This window comes from Siniperca chuatsi, linkage group LG2, assembly GCF_020085105.1.
Source record: "Siniperca chuatsi isolate FFG_IHB_CAS linkage group LG2, ASM2008510v1, whole genome shotgun sequence".
NCBI classification, from domain to species: domain Eukaryota; kingdom Metazoa; phylum Chordata; class Actinopteri; order Centrarchiformes; family Sinipercidae; genus Siniperca; species Siniperca chuatsi.
The window spans coordinates 8546394-8565361 of record NC_058043.1 but is presented as its reverse complement, the minus strand read 5'-3'; the positions used below and the strand labels follow the sequence as shown (position 1 = coordinate 8565361).

General features: G+C 38.5%; 2 protein-coding genes across 5 annotated transcripts; both read left to right on the top strand.

Annotated features, from left to right (window-relative positions):
• The first annotated feature begins 26 nt into the window (after positions 1-26).
• On the top strand, positions 27-11293 carry pfkfb2b (6-phosphofructo-2-kinase/fructose-2,6-biphosphatase 2b). 4 transcript variants are annotated; one of them, XM_044168065.1, is made up of 17 exons: positions 27-228; positions 601-734; positions 1400-1525; positions 2024-2120; positions 3820-3886; positions 4096-4170; positions 5015-5071; positions 5229-5353; positions 5575-5782; positions 6019-6165; positions 6532-6636; positions 7116-7245; positions 7337-7399; positions 7500-7564; positions 8385-8552; positions 9265-9287; positions 9892-9961. In XM_044168065.1, exons 2-17 carry the CDS (start codon positions 614-616, stop codon positions 9959-9961), a joined length of 1647 nt encoding a protein of 548 aa, XP_044024000.1. In that variant the 5' UTR covers positions 27-228; positions 601-613. The 4 variants fall into 4 exon arrangements, with proteins under 4 accessions (XP_044024000.1, XP_044023983.1, XP_044023991.1 ...); XM_044168048.1 differs by lacking the exon at positions 9265-9287 and having other exon boundaries at positions 9892-11293; XM_044168056.1 differs by lacking the exons at positions 8385-8552; positions 9265-9287 and having other exon boundaries at positions 9892-11293.
• Positions 11294-12037: 744 nt separating this feature from the next.
• yod1 (YOD1 deubiquitinase) lies at positions 12038-18076 on the top strand. Its single transcript, XM_044168141.1, has 3 exons — positions 12038-12142; positions 13880-14092; positions 15523-18076. Exons 2-3 carry the CDS (start codon positions 13885-13887, stop codon positions 16218-16220), a joined length of 906 nt encoding a protein of 301 aa, XP_044024076.1. The 5' UTR covers positions 12038-12142; positions 13880-13884; the 3' UTR covers positions 16221-18076.
• Positions 18077-18968: the final 892 nt, after the last annotated feature.

Genomic DNA, 18968 nt, shown 5'->3' with positions numbered 1-18968 from the left:
ATTATTAACGTTACGGTAGGAAAAAAAAAAAATTATGACGTAGAGGCACACCTCCAGCTTGGAAGGACACCAGCCGGCCGAGGAGGCACCTCAGCGCCAAGGACAGGCCGAGCAGACCAGCTCCTCCGGCCGCAGCGGCGGGCGCAACTCTCGGTCCGGCACATCGTGAGATCCCTGTGCCCACGGTGTGTCACCGCGGCTGGCAGGACTCATTTGCCTATCGAACAGGTAAAAACACACATAAACCAAATGAAAATGATGCTGTTAGAAACGCGTCCTGTGTGGATTATGTTACACATTTAAATGTCAGATTTCGTGTCGCATGAACTCCTTCGCACCGGAGAAAATCATTGCTCGCCGCGGTCATATGCGGCTTTGTAAATATAACGCGTTTAGCCAAGCGGATTTTTTTTTTCTTTAGCAGATGATGTGGCAGCGCCTTTTCTCTACATCCTTTGCTCCTCTAATTATGGTTGTGCAGTCGCTGTTACCAGGGATACATAAAGCCATATACATAACATTTTTTTAGAACATTCTGTTCTATCAGATATGTATGGAGGTACTAAAACATTACATGTATGCCTGACTCCTCTGTTTCAGACCAGCGGGGACAATGCCGAGAGAGAGAGCTGATTTTGACTCAGACAACATGTCAAGCACTCAGATAGACAATGGCTCTGCAAACTCAGCAGAAGCCAAGAAAACAGACCTGAGAATGAATGAAAAGAAATGCTGTAAGTAAAGTCCCAAATTTCCCACAGTTAGATGTGAATGAGTTCTTCTGCATGGCTGCTTTAAGAGCCTGCAGGTGCACTTAAGGTAACATGAGACCTTGTATTGTTCACTCTGGATTGAATTCACAAATTGTTTCTAAACCTCCAATCTGGGACACTACAGCTCCTTCATTTAGGCTCCAACCTGCAAAAGACAGAAATGGGGAAAAAAAAAAAAACCTGTAGACAAAAAAGAAAAGAGTGTGTGTGACACCTGTTTTTCAGAAAATTGCCTTTCTCCTGGGGGACGTTTCTTCTTCTAATTTCTTCAGATCCTGTCTTTGATCCCAGTCCACAGATGATATTTGGGTCCAAAGAGTTATTTCTGTCCAGTACACACCTGACCTACTTATTAGATTGTCTTAATCCTGCAAGGATGGCAACAAAATGCACTTCTGATGTAGTATTTTCATTGCTTATTTCTCAGTTATGTTGAAATGGAGACTAACTTTCCAAAACACAGTACTTTTACATTTATTTTACTTTATTTCTTTGCATGTTATGAAGTATTTTTTGTTATCTTTTGTCATGTAGGTGATTAATTGGAGGGTCAGACATTATTTCCGTAAAGCTGTGTAGGGTTACTGTCAATGTGCTTGGCAAATGTATATCTGTCTCCTGTGTAGCATGGGCTTCCTATATGACTAATTCTCCAACAATGATCGTAATGATTGGCCTGCCTGCAAGAGGGAAGACCTACATGTCAAAGAAGCTCACACGTTACCTCAACTGGATCGGAGTCCCAACAAAAGGTAGAACATGTGACAAAAACCTGTTTTCCTTATGAGTGTCTTTCAGTTCATCCCGACTGTAAATTAAAATTATAATTGATATGGCCATCTTGTCTTCAAATATTCTTTGCTATATTTGCCCTATTTAACTAAAAAGTACAGTATATTGTGATCTACAAACTGCAGTACCGTGTTTAGCAGTTTTAAGTCAATATTTTAAATCAGATTTTATCTAAAGGACATTCAAACAATCTTACAGATATCTGGAGGAGAATTTGTTGTTTGTCACAAATAAATCAAAAAGTCTTTGCCAATAATTCGTAAAGCTGGCTTTAACCTGCAGATGGAAGAGGGTTATCAGGGTATTAAGATCGCTAAGATGTCAGAGTATCTCAGAATAGGAGACTAAACTTAGCATCAGTTCAGTTGTAATAGTTTTTGTAAGCGATTACAACTATCTCACCAGTGACTTCAAACAAGCACAGCAAGGGCTGTTAATGTCATTTGTTCATTTTGCAGTGTTTAACTTGGGCGTGTACCGCAGAGAGGCAGTCAGAGCTTATAAATCCTATGATTTCTTCCGCCACGACAATGAGGAGGCCATGAAAATCAGGAAGTAAGTTCCAATTTTACAAATGTGCTCATCATGTGCTCTTGTTCAGTCATTACATAGGACATTCAAATATTATCTATCTAACAGTAAGGGAAGCTGTAGCATCTCCGCTGTCTGAGTATAACATTTCCCACAGTCTACAGGGGTCTGATTGGTATTCTGCAACCTCCACTGCTGCATCAGTGACTAAGCTGTTTTTCTAACAGTCGATATTCAGCCGGGGTCAGCACAGTGTTCATACTACCTCAAACTAGCACTGATCTATAGTTAATATGCACACACAGACACACCACATGGCAAAGTATCATCACCAAATCCTTTTGGTTATTTGTTTCTGCAAAAAAGACCTAATAAAGAAAACAACTGTCTCTTTCCCTCAAAGTCTTATCCAGTAGTATTAACTGAAATGGGGTTTGAGGTTCGTGGCCATGAAAATGTGACAGGCTCTTGACAGCATCCCAGTGCTGAATTGTGACCTAGATATTTAACAAGCTGTCGCTGTCACTCTGAAGCTGACACAAGCCCTCCAGGGTGTTGCATGGGTATCCAACCTGGGTCAAACAGCAGCTGAGAGTTTGTCTTTTTGCTACTGGAAGTATTACCTGGGTGGGGTTAAAGGAATAGTTTGACATTTTGTGAAATACGCCTTTTTGCTTTCTTGCTTTCTTTCTGGCCAGATGGGTGGGATTTACAGAACAGAACAGCACTAGATTGTCCCAAATCTAAATTGTCAAGCTGAGTTAAAGTAATAGTTGGACATTTTGGGAAATACGCTTGCTCGCTTTCTTGCCGAGAGTTAGATGAGAAGATTGATAGAGCTCTCCTGTCTGTCCTTTAAATGTAAGACTACTGCCAGCAGCCTGTTAGCTTAGCTTAGCATAAAGACCGGAGACAAGGAGAAATAGGTAGCCTGACTCTGTCCAGCGGTAACAAAATCCATCTATCAGTACCTTTTTAAAGCTCAGTCAGTCTACCTGTTTCCCCCGTTTCCTGTCTTTATGCTAAGCTAAGCTAACTGTCTCCTGGCTGTAGCTTCATATTTATCCTACAGATATGTGAATGGTATCGACCTTCTCATCTAACTGTCGGCAAGAAAACAAATAAGCGTATTTCCCAGTGTTTCTTTAACTTAGTGGGATAATTAAAGTGTTGTTCTGTTAAGTAAATCCCACCCATCTGTCCTCCAGGTATATTAAATCAACCAAAAAATATTACTTTTTCACCAAGAGAATAGTCCCAGTGACAGTTGTGCACAGTAAAGTCTATGGATTATCAAGCGTATAACCAAGACATTGTTTGTGGGCTAAACTGTCTCCATGGTTAGACACCACTAGGGGGAGATGGGAAATGTTTTTTTGTGATTTGAGATAACTGATCTTTAAACCCAGATACCATGGATATCCCTTACCCAAAAATGCTACAAATAAGACATGAATCTTTTTGAGATTACCTGTTTATTAGATGAGCAACAGAAAGAAACAAAGAATAATCAAATACTAAAAAAGCACTGAGAATCAAGTCTACATGATACCTACAATATAATACTAGTAATACTTTCAGATTTCTGATATTTTCCATGTCATTTACGAATCATCCTCAACATACATGCAATGTAAATTTCAGTGATTGTGTAATTTAGTGAATGAGAGCATACTGAGGCTCTAAGAGAGGACTGTTTCCATGTTTTCTCTCTCTCCCATAGGCAGTGTGCTCTGGTAGCTCTGCAGGATGTGAAGGCGTACCTGACGAAGGAGGGAGGTCAGATCGCGGTGAGTCCTCTCGCTGCCATTCTGTCCACCTCTCTAAGTCTGCCTGTGTCTCAGTGTTGGCTCATTTCAAAATATTCAGAACAGAAATGCATATGGCATTAGGACAATCTTAATCCTAAACTGTCCTACAAACATTTTACCATAGAACACCCACATTATACATGAGAAATATTTTCTTTAGTTTTCCTCCTTTGTGTTCCTTTTATTAGGTGTTTGATGCAACAAACACAACAAGAGAACGGCGAGACCTCATTCTAGCTTTTGTGAAGGAGAATGCGTTCAAGGTAAGATTGGCAAAATTTATAGCATGTTTATATTTTGCAATTATTTTATGTTTTCCCTCTTGGGCCTTGGTGGAAATTGGACTTTGATATTTAAATATACAAACTGTGCATTGAGCAGTTTCCTGGACTGGAAGCAAGACAGCGTAACTTCTGCTGACCTGCGGCCACTGTGGCTACAAGTGGTTAGAAGATAATGGCACATTAAATTGGCTTTCATCTTCCAAGATTATTTAAAGTCAGCTGCTTTTCAGACATCATCATGTGTATCTGTGACATGCTAAAGTGTGGTTTCTAAAGTCAGCAAACATACTCATTAATATCAGTTAGGAATTGATAGATTGAGTTTAGACAGACTCTTAAAGGTACCCTGTGGAGTTTTTAACCACTAGTAGTGCCATGGAGCAATCTTTTGACAAGTTACTGCCCATTTTGATTATATCTCCTCATCGTGCTCGAGGACACACATGCATGTGCAACACAATACACATTCCTGCTGCCAGTTTCATGATATTCCACTGATTAACAGTTTTTTACAGTAATGCACCAAGAAAGGTAGTAACACATCAGGAAATGCAGAGAAGAAGACTACCTGCTAGCAATGCAGGTTTCAAAATATTCAAAAAATTAACTTTGCAAATATTTCATGAGGAATGCACTCGACATTAGGTGTCAAGAATGCACACAATTTATTTTGGTAAGAAACAGTGAATGTAAACAGAACTCTTTTTCCACAGGGTGCCTTTAATCTCTGACGAGGAAACTGACTGATAGTGGCATTGATTCAATGGACAGTTTCAGGGAGCTTTTGCACACATTGACCTCTGAGCTGCCCTCTTTCCAACAGGTGTTCTTTGTGGAGTCAGTGTGTGACGACCCAGAGGTCATTGCTGCTAATATTCTGGTATGATCTCATGTCACCAACGAGACTTTGAAGGTTTGACTCTGACTTCTTGTCTGGGTCCAACCTGTAATCTATTAATATTCACACTACCTACAGTAGTATGTAAGAACTACCGTGTTTGCTCACATTGTTTGAATGTGCTGAATACCTGTAACAGGAAGTGAAAGTGTCTAGTCCAGACTACCCGGAGAGACACAGAGAGAGAGTAATGGATGACTTCCTCAAACGAATCGAGTGCTACAAGGTTACCTACCAACCATTAGATCCTGATGATTACGACAAGTAAGAACTGGTCAAATCCTACTGCTTCTATTTATGGATTTTTTTTTAAACAGGACATTATTTTATACTGTTTACATTAAATGAATACTACTAATTACTAGATTATTCCTGTGAAGCTTACTTTGGAATGTTTTTTTTAACCAAGCAGTAAAATTGTTATTTTGTCGAATTACAGTTGTAGTACCATTTGATTCTGCTACATGATTCATTGGCACCTGCAGGGACCTATCTTTTATCAAGGTGATGAACGTGGGCCGGCGTTTTCTGGTGAACCGGGTGCAGGACTACATCCAGAGTAAGATTGTCTACTACCTCATGAACATCCATGTGCACTCTCACTCCATCTACCTGTGTCGGCATGGAGAGAGCAACCACAACGTTGAAGGCCGCATCGGAGGAGACTCTGAACTTTCTCCTAGAGGGAAGCAGGTACGACTGCCCAGGTTCTCTTTCATAATCCTCATTTTATGAACTGCAAAACCAGTGTGTTCTGAAAACCCAATTACAAGCCTCTCTCAGGGTGATAGCTCAGTGGGATAAGGTGTACTTAACTGCAATATTATGAACACCTGAGTCATGACCTTTATCACATCTAATCTCTATCCACTGAACCTAATGGAGCAGAAATGCCATAAGAAATTCTCTCTGTCTTACTCACATCCCAGTTTGCCCATGCCCTGCGAGATTTCATTGAAGAGCACAGACTGTCAGATTTGAAGGTGTGGACGAGCCAACTGCGAAGAACCATCCAGACAGCGGAAGAGCTAGGTGTTCCTTATGAACAGTGGAAGATACTCAACGAGATTGATGCTGTCAGTACCCTGTCATCTAACCTCCCACATTTTACATTTCTAAGAATCAGGGCAGAAATATATAAAACAGATTGATTACACCTGGTACTCTATATAAACAATACACCGGAAATAAATATTATTGGATCACATGTGTAATCAGTAGTCTGTTTGCTGATCTGAAACTGACTAAGTGCACTGACTGTATTCTTTTTTCAAAAGATATTGCTGCTGTTTTTATTTATATAGTCTCTATGTGGACTATATTTAAATCCTGCAGTCATGTTTTCTTGGCAGCAAAGTTAAAATTTAGTGCAGCGAAAGGGCCATTCACTTTTTTACTTGTGCCTTTGACATTAAGACAAATGCTCTGTTGTCCTTGTCCAGGGTGTGTGTGAGGAGATGACTTATGAGATGATCCAGAACACATTCCCGGAGGAGTTTGCTTTGAGGGACCAGGACAAGTACCACTATCGCTATCCAGGAGGAGAGGTGATCTGACACAGTCCTTCCATCCCATAGTTTTGCTTTACTTTTGTTTCAATAAACTGAATTCATCAAGACATTTTGGCATGTCACAGTCGGAAAAGCAGGTGTAAATAATCGAATGATGGATGAATACCATTTAGCTGCTTTGGTTTCAGGGCCCTGGTATTGTGCATGCTGGCTCACTGCCACGGCTTACTGGGACACTTGAATAGAACACAGTAACACCTGTGATTTTCCTACTGTAACAGTCAAAGTCAAAATGTCTGCTGTGAATGTCAGTGGTTTAGTCAGGCTAAAACAGTGGATCTATTTCATTCCATCAGATCATCAACTCTCTTTGTCTAACAACAATTCTCTCACTGTTCCTTCACTGTCAATTCACAGCTCTTACCAGCTGCTGTTAGAAGTTTTGAAAGTTTATGCATTACTTACCTTATAACCTGTTTAAACACGGCCTTCTGCCTTCTATTTGTTTTCTCCAGTCCTACCAAGACCTTGTTCAACGTTTGGAGCCAGTTATCATGGAGTTAGAGAGACAGGGCAACGTGTTGGTCATCTGCCACCAGGCTGTGATGCGCTGTCTGCTAGCTTACTTCCTGGACAAGAGTGCAGGTCAGATAAACACAAGTGCACACACATATGCACATACTAGATCACACCAGCAGATGATAAGATTATGTATACTCTCTTCTTCATCCCATAGAAGATCTACCATACATGAAATGTCCGCTCCACACAGTACTCAAGCTAACCCCTGTTGCATATGGTAGGTCTTTACCTTAGACAAAGCTCTCAGTGTTACACCTGACTGACTTTTTCTCAAAATGCATGTTGTATTTAAATTTATTCTATCTTTTATCTTCTAGGTTGTAAAGTGGAAATGTTTTATCTAAATGTGGAGGCAGTTAACACACATCGAGACCGGCCTCTTGTAAGTGGCTCTGAATCAAGCTGAAAAATCACATTGTCACATACATGTGCATTCAGCATTGTTGAATTAAAGCCTCGAATGTGATCATATATGCAACATATTTGTTCATTGTTTACTTACAAAATAATAATTCAAAACTTATCAGCAAATCTCAACATCTAATCCAAGGTCTAACAGGCTCTTTGTCTTGTTTGTTGTGTCTGCTAGTTCAATGCACTTGCGATGCAATCACTCTTCATCCCCTCTGTGTGAGGCTTTGCTTCCTTGACTCCCTTTCTTACATCCCTGTTTTTTTATGTCTCTTTTATCTTTAACCTTAATTAATCAGTCTGGCTTGAGCTGTGAGCGAATGAATGTTAAGGCAGTTATTAATTTGGTAATATTTTACCTTGACGGAGGCAATGGCTGATCATGCTACCTTGCTTGGCTGATCTAATCATTACCATTGTTCAGTTGGATCCTGATATTAATATTATGTATACTATATGTATGAAAAACTGCTGTATTTCAGCTATTAGTCCCATTTTGAAATCTTTTTCCTTTTACAAGGTTTACTATCTTGATTGAAGCAGGTGTTCGTCTGTCTGTCCTGTTCAATCAGGGATGTACTGTTACTGTTCATTAATGTTTTGTGTTGTGCGGTGGAATGACATGGCTGTTTCTGTCACTAAAAATGGTTACAGTTGTCTTACCTGTTGCTGTGGATCCATGTGGAGAGGACGGCTAGTTTGCTTGGCTGTGTCTGGTCAGGTGTCCCCCCGGGTGTTGTATGTTCCCTGATCTTTTTCCTTAACACTTGCGGTATTTCATCTCCTACCAGGGTAAAATCCCGATGGACTCTGCTCTCATACATCGGCGGAATAGTTACACTCCCTTGGCCAGTCACGACCAGGTCAAGCGTCCCAGGCTCTACAGCGCGGGCAACCAGCCCTGGCTACCGCTCGCCCCCACCCCATCAGCTCTGATGCCAGAGGGACGGCAAAGCCAAGTTAGTGCCAGAGTTACAGGCTACCCCTCTAAATCAGTCACCGTCAACTGTAATCAGTCACCTCCCACCACAGTTGTAACCCTGTGTTTGGCATACCCTCGCCTCAGTGTTGGATCCTCTTGAAGATTTAGTGTCTGTGTTGAAAATGACGCACATGGAATCCATCTCTCTATCTATCTTTCTCTCTCAGGGCATGTTCTGGATCTTGAATGGGTTGCTCTCTTCTTTTAATGTTGTGCCTGTGTCTTGTTTCCAATGTCACATGTTTGTCTTGCATGACCTCTGCTTCACCACTGGGCTGTCTCCGGCTTGAATATGCAGAACAGCATGTTTTGCTAAGGAAGGTTCCTCATGAGTTAGTCTTTATAGGATACAAAAGACACACAAACGTCAAAGATATCTTGTACTATATTTTGTTACAAGTGATAATGTACACATTATTAGATATACATAACTTTTATAACTCTACAGTGACAATTCCATTTTTAAAACTGAATCCCATTTGAGAAAACTTGAGGGCAATTTGAGAAAATTACCATAATACATAAATGACCGATTTCACACTTAGAAAAAATATGAAATTTAAAAATGCATATTCATATTTGTACGTTTTGTGTATTTGTTGGCCTTGCCTCGTGGGTGCAGTGCTTCAGCCCTTCTCCACATTTCTATCTATCTCTCTTTCTCCACTTTCTCCAAACCTGTCTTACAGCCTCGGATAGGAAGCGGTTGTCTGTGAGTATTTTGGAGACTCAGTATAGCCAGCTCTTCATTTTCTTTCGCATAATTCAACTCATGTCATTGTAACCCATGTCAATATGTTGTCACAGTGGTGTATTTTTTTATGCTTTTCAGTCTTTGGGTTTCTCTAACCTTCCATTACCTTTGAACTTTAGAGTGAAAGCTGCTGTCGGCTTTGTTTCATCTCAGCGGCCTTATCAAGAACACTATATCAGACACTGATTCCTTGGTAGTTTAATAAATAGCAGCAACAATGAAATCGACTTAAATAAAACTCTGATGACAAATTTTGTTTGACACCTACCCTATAAGGATATTTGAGTATTGATTTCCTTGTTATTGCAAGTGACGTGTACTAGATTGTGATTTGGGGCCAATCATGCACACTGTGAGAATGTGATTAATAGTGAATCACTTCTTGAGAATGTGCTAAAGAAGAGTCTCAACTGATGGTCCACACTTCACATAATGACCTAATTTTTCAAATAGGAACTTAAGACTCCTGGGCCCCCTGGGAAGCTACTGGTTTCCTCGAATAGGATTTGCTGCTGTAAGTCATTAATTTGTGAATGTCAGTGACATTTCCTTTTTCTTGAAGGAGTCCCTGTGCGAAGGAATCGACTTTGACAGCCCCGAAGAAACTAGTGGCTGTGTCCGCTTCTGAGTGAAGATGAAAGCCTCTTTCTTCACTGCACAATGTGGGTAAAAGTTCTGGGTTAAGTCATGAATCCAAAGATAGAAATATGTTTTTAGGTTTTTATTTTTTTAAACCACATTCTTGGAAATGATGGTTAGATTAAGTGTAGAATGAAAAGTCAAAGAACAGTTTCTTGAGGCCACCTGGACATGAGGTACTTTTTTGGTCCCATCTATCTAAACTTCTCTGTTTAACTTTACTCTGCATGCTGAGGCTTTGAACTTATCATTAGTATCATAAACAATTTTGCATGTGCGCCAGAATCAATCAATCAACCAAAACAACATACTGTATTTCAGAACTGGCAACTAATCATCATTGTAAGTACTACAATGCCTTACTGAACTTTAAATATATAGATAGAATTAGCTCCTCTGTATGCCATTGAATATAACAAGTTATGCATTATTATGGTGAAAACCAATTTTCAGTATTGCAAATAGAACATGTAAAGTAGAAGCTGTAAAAATATTTTTATAATACAAATCCACTCATCTACCAAATGAACAATCTGTAGTTGTGATTCTTATCAAATAAGCCATCATCTGTTATGTCTTATGTTATTGATTTGGTTTAGATTTGAGAAAATGTACTCGTCAGGTTCTGAAGGAAATTAAAATAATGTACTTCCTTTGGAAGCATTGTACGTTTTATGTGTTGTTAGTAAATACAGCACATTGCTGGACATACTGTATACCAGCAGTAGATAAAGAAACTTACTTTTCTGTCACAAGCTGCCATTCTCATACCTAATGTATTAAGCTGGTGTTGTCTGTCACAATGAACACTAAATCCTAAATGCTCATCTGTTAATCCATTGTTCTTCTTGCCTGTGTATTCTAGGAAGGGATTTTGTGCAACAAAAATATAACATGTTGATGGTATGTTAGCTATGTGTGTTCATGTTATCAAACTGGCCAAACATTTGTTTTAATTGCTTCATGCAAATGTATCTTTACTCCTTAAATTCTCCTTATATCTGTCATTTTTCAACACACAGAATCCTTTCATTTTATTTAATAACAGATAGTGGTATAAGTTTCATTCTATGACGATGTAATGTTTGACTGTTGATAAGTTATTGCCCTGCTCAAAGCAGCCTACATGTGCCTTTTTAGCAGACAATAAAGGTGAATTTTGAAGTGACATGATTTTTTTCCATAGAAATGTAGGAGACGCACATGGATCTATGGAGTGATCCAAATCTGTTACGTTATTTTATTATTTGTGACCTTCATTTAAGTGTTCCTTGTTTAATGCAAAATTGTCTCAAAATGATTAAAGAACTGAATGAAACAGAGAATCTGCTTTGCTTGATAAATATTAGGCCTCAGTTATTGGAAGAGAGATAAAATTACTGTTTATGATTAGGAGATAGATGAGAGGGGTGGTCTTGGGGCATCCTCCTTTTTACACTTCACCTTAACTGGAGTGAAAACCTTAACATAAAATGATTCAGTCAACTGTAAGCAGAAACACCTGTTAAATGTTTTTAAAGCACTGGAAACTAGCATGTCTCATAATAGAATAAATGTGTTTTATTCTCTAGGTCTACATATTGTAGGAAACTGATCATTTGGAAAAGAAGCCTACTGTTACTGTCCCATTATTGAAAATGTAAATACCATGTATAAAATTATCTATTATTTGTGCTATAATGACAGCATCATGTGACAAAGTCCTGATCTGCTGTAACCTTATTGGTTACAACAGACTGTAAAATATAGTCTACTACAACCCCCAAACAAATGCAACATAACTTAAAACAAGATTGTGAGATGTTCTAGACCTAATATGAGTCAGCCATGTAAATCTATAATAAGCAGAGTTGTGCAGATATAGGCTACATATTTAACTATTACCATTATTAATCATGACATTCGTTGTGTTTTGCATTTTTACATTGTATTTTTACATGTTTAGTTATTATCGTAGTTACAAATGTCAACGGGATTTTGAATGAGGTTTTCTTACTTCTGGAACAGAACCGGACGTTCAGGTTTGACTTCGGCTCTTTGGGAATTTACGGTACAAGCAACGGTTTATCACACAGAGAGCGTCATGCCGTCATACAGACGTAGAGTGACGTTCTACACATCAGTCTCTCACTGGATGTTTATTGTTTGAGGCAGGGCTGCAGTCAACACAGCAGGTAAGAAAACGAAATAACTTAGCCCGTTGTCAAGTTACTTAATATACCCTGTCGTGTATAGATATGTCATTTGACAGGTAACAGAATTTACCAAAGTTCACCCGGATGCGAAACTCTTTGAAAAACTGTCCAGTTAACGCCAAGTTAATGGCAAGGTTAGCATGCTAACGTTAGCAGATGATACATGATATAGTTACCGACCGTTAACGTTTGTCTGAGTCCGTGCTAGTAACATATGTTTCTCTTCCATACATTTTCAGGATAAATGACATTAACGCCTTGATAACTTGTCGAGTTATATGACAAGTGGCTCCACATAATGCTGCCTTTTTCCTGCTTGGCAGGGAGTTCCTAGCTTAACGTTAGACCACCATCTGTTTTTCTTGCTGTTGAGTTAAGTCGTCAACGTTAACTGACAGAACAAAGAAAATAAAACAAAGCAATGTCGCTGTCATGTGTTTTACGCTACTGCTGCTGTTAATCAGCAGTTTAATTGTTATACCGGGTCCATTTGGAAAGCCTATAGCAAAACGGCCAGCATAATGTTGAGTATCGGACATCCTGATTCTTGCTGTGTTGGATTGGCTAACAAATACAATTAGCCAATGCGAGCTAATGTAGCTAGCTTATCGCTAGGTTAAGTTACGAGCTAACTTAGCTAACGTTAAATAACCACCACAGCAAGACGTGAATGAAGTAAATCTCATCATCAACTCGAGCAGGCAGCATTTTGGGGTACAAGCATATTTTCTTAAAGGAAAAAAAACATGTTTAAATTGATTTCAAGAACGTTAAACCCCCTCAACGAAGTACTAGTTGCGTTACAGATAAGGGGCAACTTTTCAAATAATACATGGTTGTGTCGGTTTGTGCATCACAGTCACTTTTTTAACTTAAACTTTTGCATTGATGATTACTTACACTGATTGATTTTAGTAAAAGATGAATAATTGTTTAAAGCCTTTCTCAAATAAAGGCCTCTCCTCAGTTGAGGTAAATATTTGATAATGTACAGTCATTTTAAGTGATACACTGCCTTTTGTTTACATTTGAACAGTAACCAATTGTCTGACTTTTCTGTATGTATTGTTGTAATAGTAAATTTGAAAATTAAACATTTTTCTGTTGTGCCATGGAAATGAGAAAACTGTACAATTGTACAAAATACAAACCATCTTCAGTTTGTGTTCCTTTGAATCAGCCATTATATTCACTTCCATGCAGCCCATATTCGCTTAAAAATTACAGCACAAGTTTGTTTTATTTTAATTTCAAAATAAAGTGACTTATTTACCAATATAATTCCTTGACAGGCCTTTATTTATTTATTTTTTAAATGTTCCATTGTTAGAAGACAAGTCTAATTTGCTGCACTCAAGACTGTGTGAGTCACCAAAATAAACAACAAACTGTAAATAGCTTCAGCTTTGGACAGATTCTCAAAATGTTTTTCAAACCCTTTAATGAGGTACTGAGAGTGGCACATATTTACTGTTAAGCATTAGAATGACAGCAGCAGAAACACAGTTATGACTGAATATGAACATGATTTAATATATTCCAGGTAGGCTTTCATATTCATTAACAAAAAACAAACATGTAAACAAAAAATTGGTTACAAAGTTGGTTTAATAATAAAAAGTTGCTAGCTATTACAATCTCTTGACAACAAATGCCTTGGTGGATTAGCAAAGTTCATACCAAATACTTTCAGTGTTTGTTGTCACGGTTTTGCAGGCAGAATGTTACGGCTTCGCTGTAAAACTAAAAATGGGAGCCACATAATGCAGGGCTTAACTCATCAGTCCTGTGTGCAAGAGCTGAAGAGGAAGGTGGAGGAGCTGACTGGTATCCCCTGTGACGTGCAGAAAATTATGGTTGGTTATCCGCCCTCCAGCCTTGATCTTCAAAATGGAGATGCTCACCTCAAGGACTATCCCATCAAATCAGGTATGTTGTCAGACATCCAAAATATGCAGATAACATGCATCAAATTCACACCATTTATTGTTTATATGCCTATTTTATTATTTTAGTGACATGTTCCAATTTTTTTTCAGGACATAAGTATAATGACTGGGTTAACATTTAAGTAAGTTTAAGAAGAATGAATGATTATCAAAACTATGGACAGTGTTCTGTGGATTACTCAGAGCAACTGTGACACCATTGCTGTAAAAAAAAAAAAAAAAAAAAAAAAATTTATTTTTTTAGCGCAATTCTATCAATGCAGATGAAATTCAATTCACCCCCATTATATTGGAGTGGCAGTAGAAATCTCTAGAAAGGAACTGACCCTTTAATTCAGCTCATGTTAATATGCCCAAGTTGCATTAGTGCTGACCAATAAATCGTATTTTCATCGTGATATGAACATGCGCAATAAACACATTGCAAAAGACTGCCTGAAACGTGATGAATATGAAAAATCATTTTATTTAGGGAAGGGTACCGAAACCCTGTATTAAACGGGCCCCAGGGCTAAAGACTGTAGTATTTATTATCACGCTGCACACACACACGGAGCAGCAAGGCTGCGGTGTAGACAGTGAAGTGAAGATTGTTGAGCTTGTTGTCCTTGTTTTTAGCTGTATTTATGTCTATTTCTGTGTATGTACATTGAGAGCAACGAAAAACCGAAGTCAAATTCCTTGTATGTGTACACATACATAGAGCTGATTCTGATTAACTACTCGAGTTGAAGACAACTACACCCGTTACTGTAAGTAAGTGCAATAAAACCTTTGCAAGTAAAAAGCCAATAATTTATCAATACACCTGTACATCAAGCATAAACATGTAGAAAGTGATATTTTAATCTGCTTTGTTCGCAGTCTCTCATCCACTGCTGTTGCCTTTTAAACAAGCACAGCGTGCTAGCTCAGCTAATAGCGACTTGTTAAAAACAAGCTAAAACGAAAGCTGTCGTGTATGTAGTCTTACTGTTTAGCTTAGTTTTCCACATACCTTTTTTAAAATTTTTGTAAACTTACTGCTGGCTGAGACAAACCAGCCCCTAGTCTCTCTACCAGCGTTACCTGCACGCAGTGAATTGCAGCAGAGGGAGGAGGACAGAGGACAGGAGGCCGGGCTGATTACTGACTGATGTCTGAGTTTTTCATTCCTTCTAAACTTGGTTCTATATTTTGACATCAGTAATATGATTTATTTTATTGATATTTTAGATTTGTTTCCAGTGAGATACTGAGTTTATGTAGTGACTTTGCTGTTGTAAACTTTACTGTTGCTGCTCTAGAAACATTTAGTTATATTCAAAATATATATAATAACAACTGGATAGCTATAAACAAAATAAACTTTTTTTTTCTCTTTTTACCAAAATGTGATCAGGCTGAATTGTGTTGTGTCATCCTGTACAGGAGACACACTTATTGTTGAGGAAGAAAAAAACAAACCAAAGCCTCAGAATCATCCCACTGTGACTAAAACGCCACGCCTGGAAGCCTCACCTGTGCTGGCACGTCGAGTGGTCCCAGCTGACAACTCCTGCCTCTTCACCAGTGTGTATTATGTGGTGGAAGGTGGTGTATATGACCCTGCTTGCGCCCCTGAGATGCGAGGCCTCATCGCCCAGATTGTGTCAAGTGACCCCGCAGCTTACTCTGAAGCAGTGCTGGGAAAAACCAACGAAGAGTATTGCACTTGGATAAGACGTGACGACACCTGGGGAGGAGCCATCGAGGTGTCTATCCTGTCCAAGTTTTACCAGTGTGAGATCTGTGTGGTGGACACTCAGACAGTCCGAGTGGATCGATTTGGGGAGGATGCTGGCTACCACAAACGTGTGCTGCTCATCTACGACGGCATCCACTATGACCCACTGCAGAAAGAAATACCCGGCTCTGACGCACCGCCCCAGACTATCTTCTCCACCACAGATGATGTAATTCTGGCCCTGGCCCTCGAGCTGGCAGACGAGGCTCGCCGCAAGCGGCAGTTCACAGACGTTAACCGCTTTGCGTTGCGCTGCATGGTGTGCCAGACAGGCCTGGTGGGACAAAAGGAAGCTCGTGAGCATGCCAAGGAAACAGGCCATACCAATTTTGGCGAAGTGTGAACGTTATTGTCTTTTCTCCCTCTCACAAATACAACTACCACCAACCCCGTGCCCCACGTTTGGCAACTGTTGGTCTATTTGTCAATCTGCTTGTGTGATCCTCTACCTCACATTGTCCAGCGACATCTATGGAGAATCTGCAGACACTGTGTTCAGCCTCTAACCAGTTCAGTATTACATTTTAACTGCTGTCAGTTCTCAAAGTCAGAAACGCTACTGCAGTGCTCCGATGTCATTAAACCATCATTTTATTCTGTTTAGGGATGGTTTCAAATTTGTTTAACTGGGTCAAGTAAAATATGCAAACTATTCTTAGGATTTGTTTTAATCTGTTTAGATTACTTGATGGCTGGGTTATCTTGATAACAAACCAAATAGTGGCTGGTGTATTGTCAATAAGAAAATGTGCCAAATTGTCAATACTTACCTGTGACTGACTAAACTTATGTGATAAAACCCCGCTATCTGGCTCTAGACAGAACTTAAAACAACCACTACGAATTATTTGCACTATGATGCGATTCTATTCACTGTTGTCTTAAGCGCAGCACACAAAGTTTGACTGTTATTCATGATGTTGGTTATGTAGCATGTTTTTTATTTCCCTCGTTGACAAATGTATGTCAGAGAGAGAACTCTTCCAATACTAGAAACTGATAATTTGGTTAATTTTAGATGTCTGAATTGTTCAGCACAGTTGCTAAACTGGATTCATCTTTATACAAATGTGCTTTTTGTGACATCTTTCACTTTACTGAGCAGTGGCCATTGAGATTGAGGTTATGCATTTTTAAATACAATATCATATTGCAAATTGTGATCCAAAATGTTGCTTAATTACTTATGTGGGACTTTTTTTTTATGTTGCAACATGGTTTATCAGTGAGCTTATTTTAAAGTAGAAAAAAAAAAAAATCTTAGTTTTTCTTCATGGGTACGACTATTTCAGGGGTATAATTTTCAAATGTCGTCATGCTGTAAGACCTTTTTTTTTTTAAATATATATATATATATATTGGTGAATATTTTGAAAAACACTAAGCGTGATGAGAGTTGTTTGAGCATTGTATTTTAGAACACAAATCATGGTGATAAGGTAGTGTATTGACTAGAAATCTGAAACAAGTGAGTGTAAGACATGCTGTATGAGAGAAATCCTGCTCACTTTATGCATTTACTGATCAGGTACAGTCCATACATTATGTGCTTTGCTAATCAGTATTAACCATTTACCTTTGCAATTTAAATTTTTTATCCCAAGAGTAACTCTAGTCAGGTTGTTTGCGAACTATGAATCAAGGTCCATTATGGTTTAATATGTAGTGCATGTTGTCCAAAAAAACACTGTCAGGCATCATCTATTTGCTTATTCTCTTTGAATGAGGATGAAGCATGCACTCATGTTAAACCACAGCTCAAAAATGTTACATTGAAGGGGGCCATGAAGATATCTGTGGGATTAGTTTTTTCCTTGAAACCCAATTTATTGTGGCCTCATGTTGTGCAGAACCAGTATTTCTACTTCACATATCTGTGACTTGATTGGGGCTTTCTTTCAGAATTTTTCTTGGTTCAGACTCAGATGGTGTTGGGAATAAACAAAAGTCAATGGCAAAGGCAATTATCTCCCCCTCCCCCATCTGTTACCTTAGGTAGTTTATTTTAACAGCGATTATGGATTAATCCGCTTGTATAAAAATGAAACTATGAAATGGCTTTGTTGTATTTTGTATTTACCAAGTTCTCATGACTCTTCAAGGACAATAACAATGAATGTTGCACACAAAGCACTACAGAATAACTGGATTTACTTGATTTTTTTCAGTGTTGTGTCACAATTAAAGGTTATAGCTGACTGTGTTGTGTACGAATCCTTTGTATCAACTTTCCTTTTTTTCAGTTTACTCTTCAACATGTTTTGTTTCATGTCTGTAGTGACTGTTTCAATTCCGTTCAACGTACTTTTTAATAATTATTGTAATAATTGTGTGTACATCACCCATCAATTTATAACTCCTATTGACAATCCATGGTCACTGGAAAACAACCCTAGTTGGCTAAACAACACTGATCCTGTGCCACCGTAGTGGCATTACACAACCTACATGTTATTTTAAGGAACATCTACCCTTTCTTAATAGGATCTGAGATTTGTTCACTAGCTGTTTGACCATGTGAAAGATAAGAGTTGCAGCACACTTAACATTTGCAGTTAGCTTTTAGGCCTAAACTAGTGTGTGTCTAGAGTGATATTTTTTAATATGCTTTATGTACTTCATAGTAGACATTATTACATTTTGACATGTTTATCTGGTGGTGAGAATTTAGCTGTGTCCCAAATCCATACAAATTCTATACTGTGCAAATTGCCTTAGTATGTAATGATACATTTGCTGACATGTCAATCTTGATTATGAATGATTATTGGTCAATGCATTGTTTAGTTGATCAACAAAAAAAATAATCAACAGTTTTCATAATCAATTAATCGTTTAAGTAATTTTTGGAGAAAACATGCCATTCATTCACTACTTTTAGCTTCTCAATTGTGAAAATATGTTTTGTCTAATGCGATAGCAAATTGAATGTTTGGGTGTTGGACCGTTGAGCAAAAAAAATGTCATTAGTACAAGCCCTAAATTGTACAAAGAGAAAGCATAATGTCTAAAGATTTACTACTTTTGATTTCCGAGCTGTCTAATCACCAATATATTTTAATTTTTTGCAGCTGTGAGCAACTCCACTTCC

Coding starts and splice junctions, on each gene's coding strand:
- pfkfb2b (XM_044168042.1), top strand. CDS start 614: ATGCCGAGAGAGAGAGCTGATTTTGACTCAGACAACATGTCAAGCACT. Junction 6,637..7,115: donor ATCGCTATCCAGGAGGAGAG/GTGATCTGACAC, acceptor TGTTTTCTCCAG/TCCTACCAAGACCTTGTTCA. Junction 7,246..7,336: donor CTTCCTGGACAAGAGTGCAG/GTCAGATAAACA, acceptor TTCATCCCATAG/AAGATCTACCATACATGAAA.
- yod1 (XM_044168141.1), top strand. CDS start 13,885: ATGTTACGGCTTCGCTGTAAAACTAAAAATGGGAGCCACATAATGCAG. Junction 14,093..15,522: donor GGACTATCCCATCAAATCAG/GTATGTTGTCAG, acceptor CATCCTGTACAG/GAGACACACTTATTGTTGAG.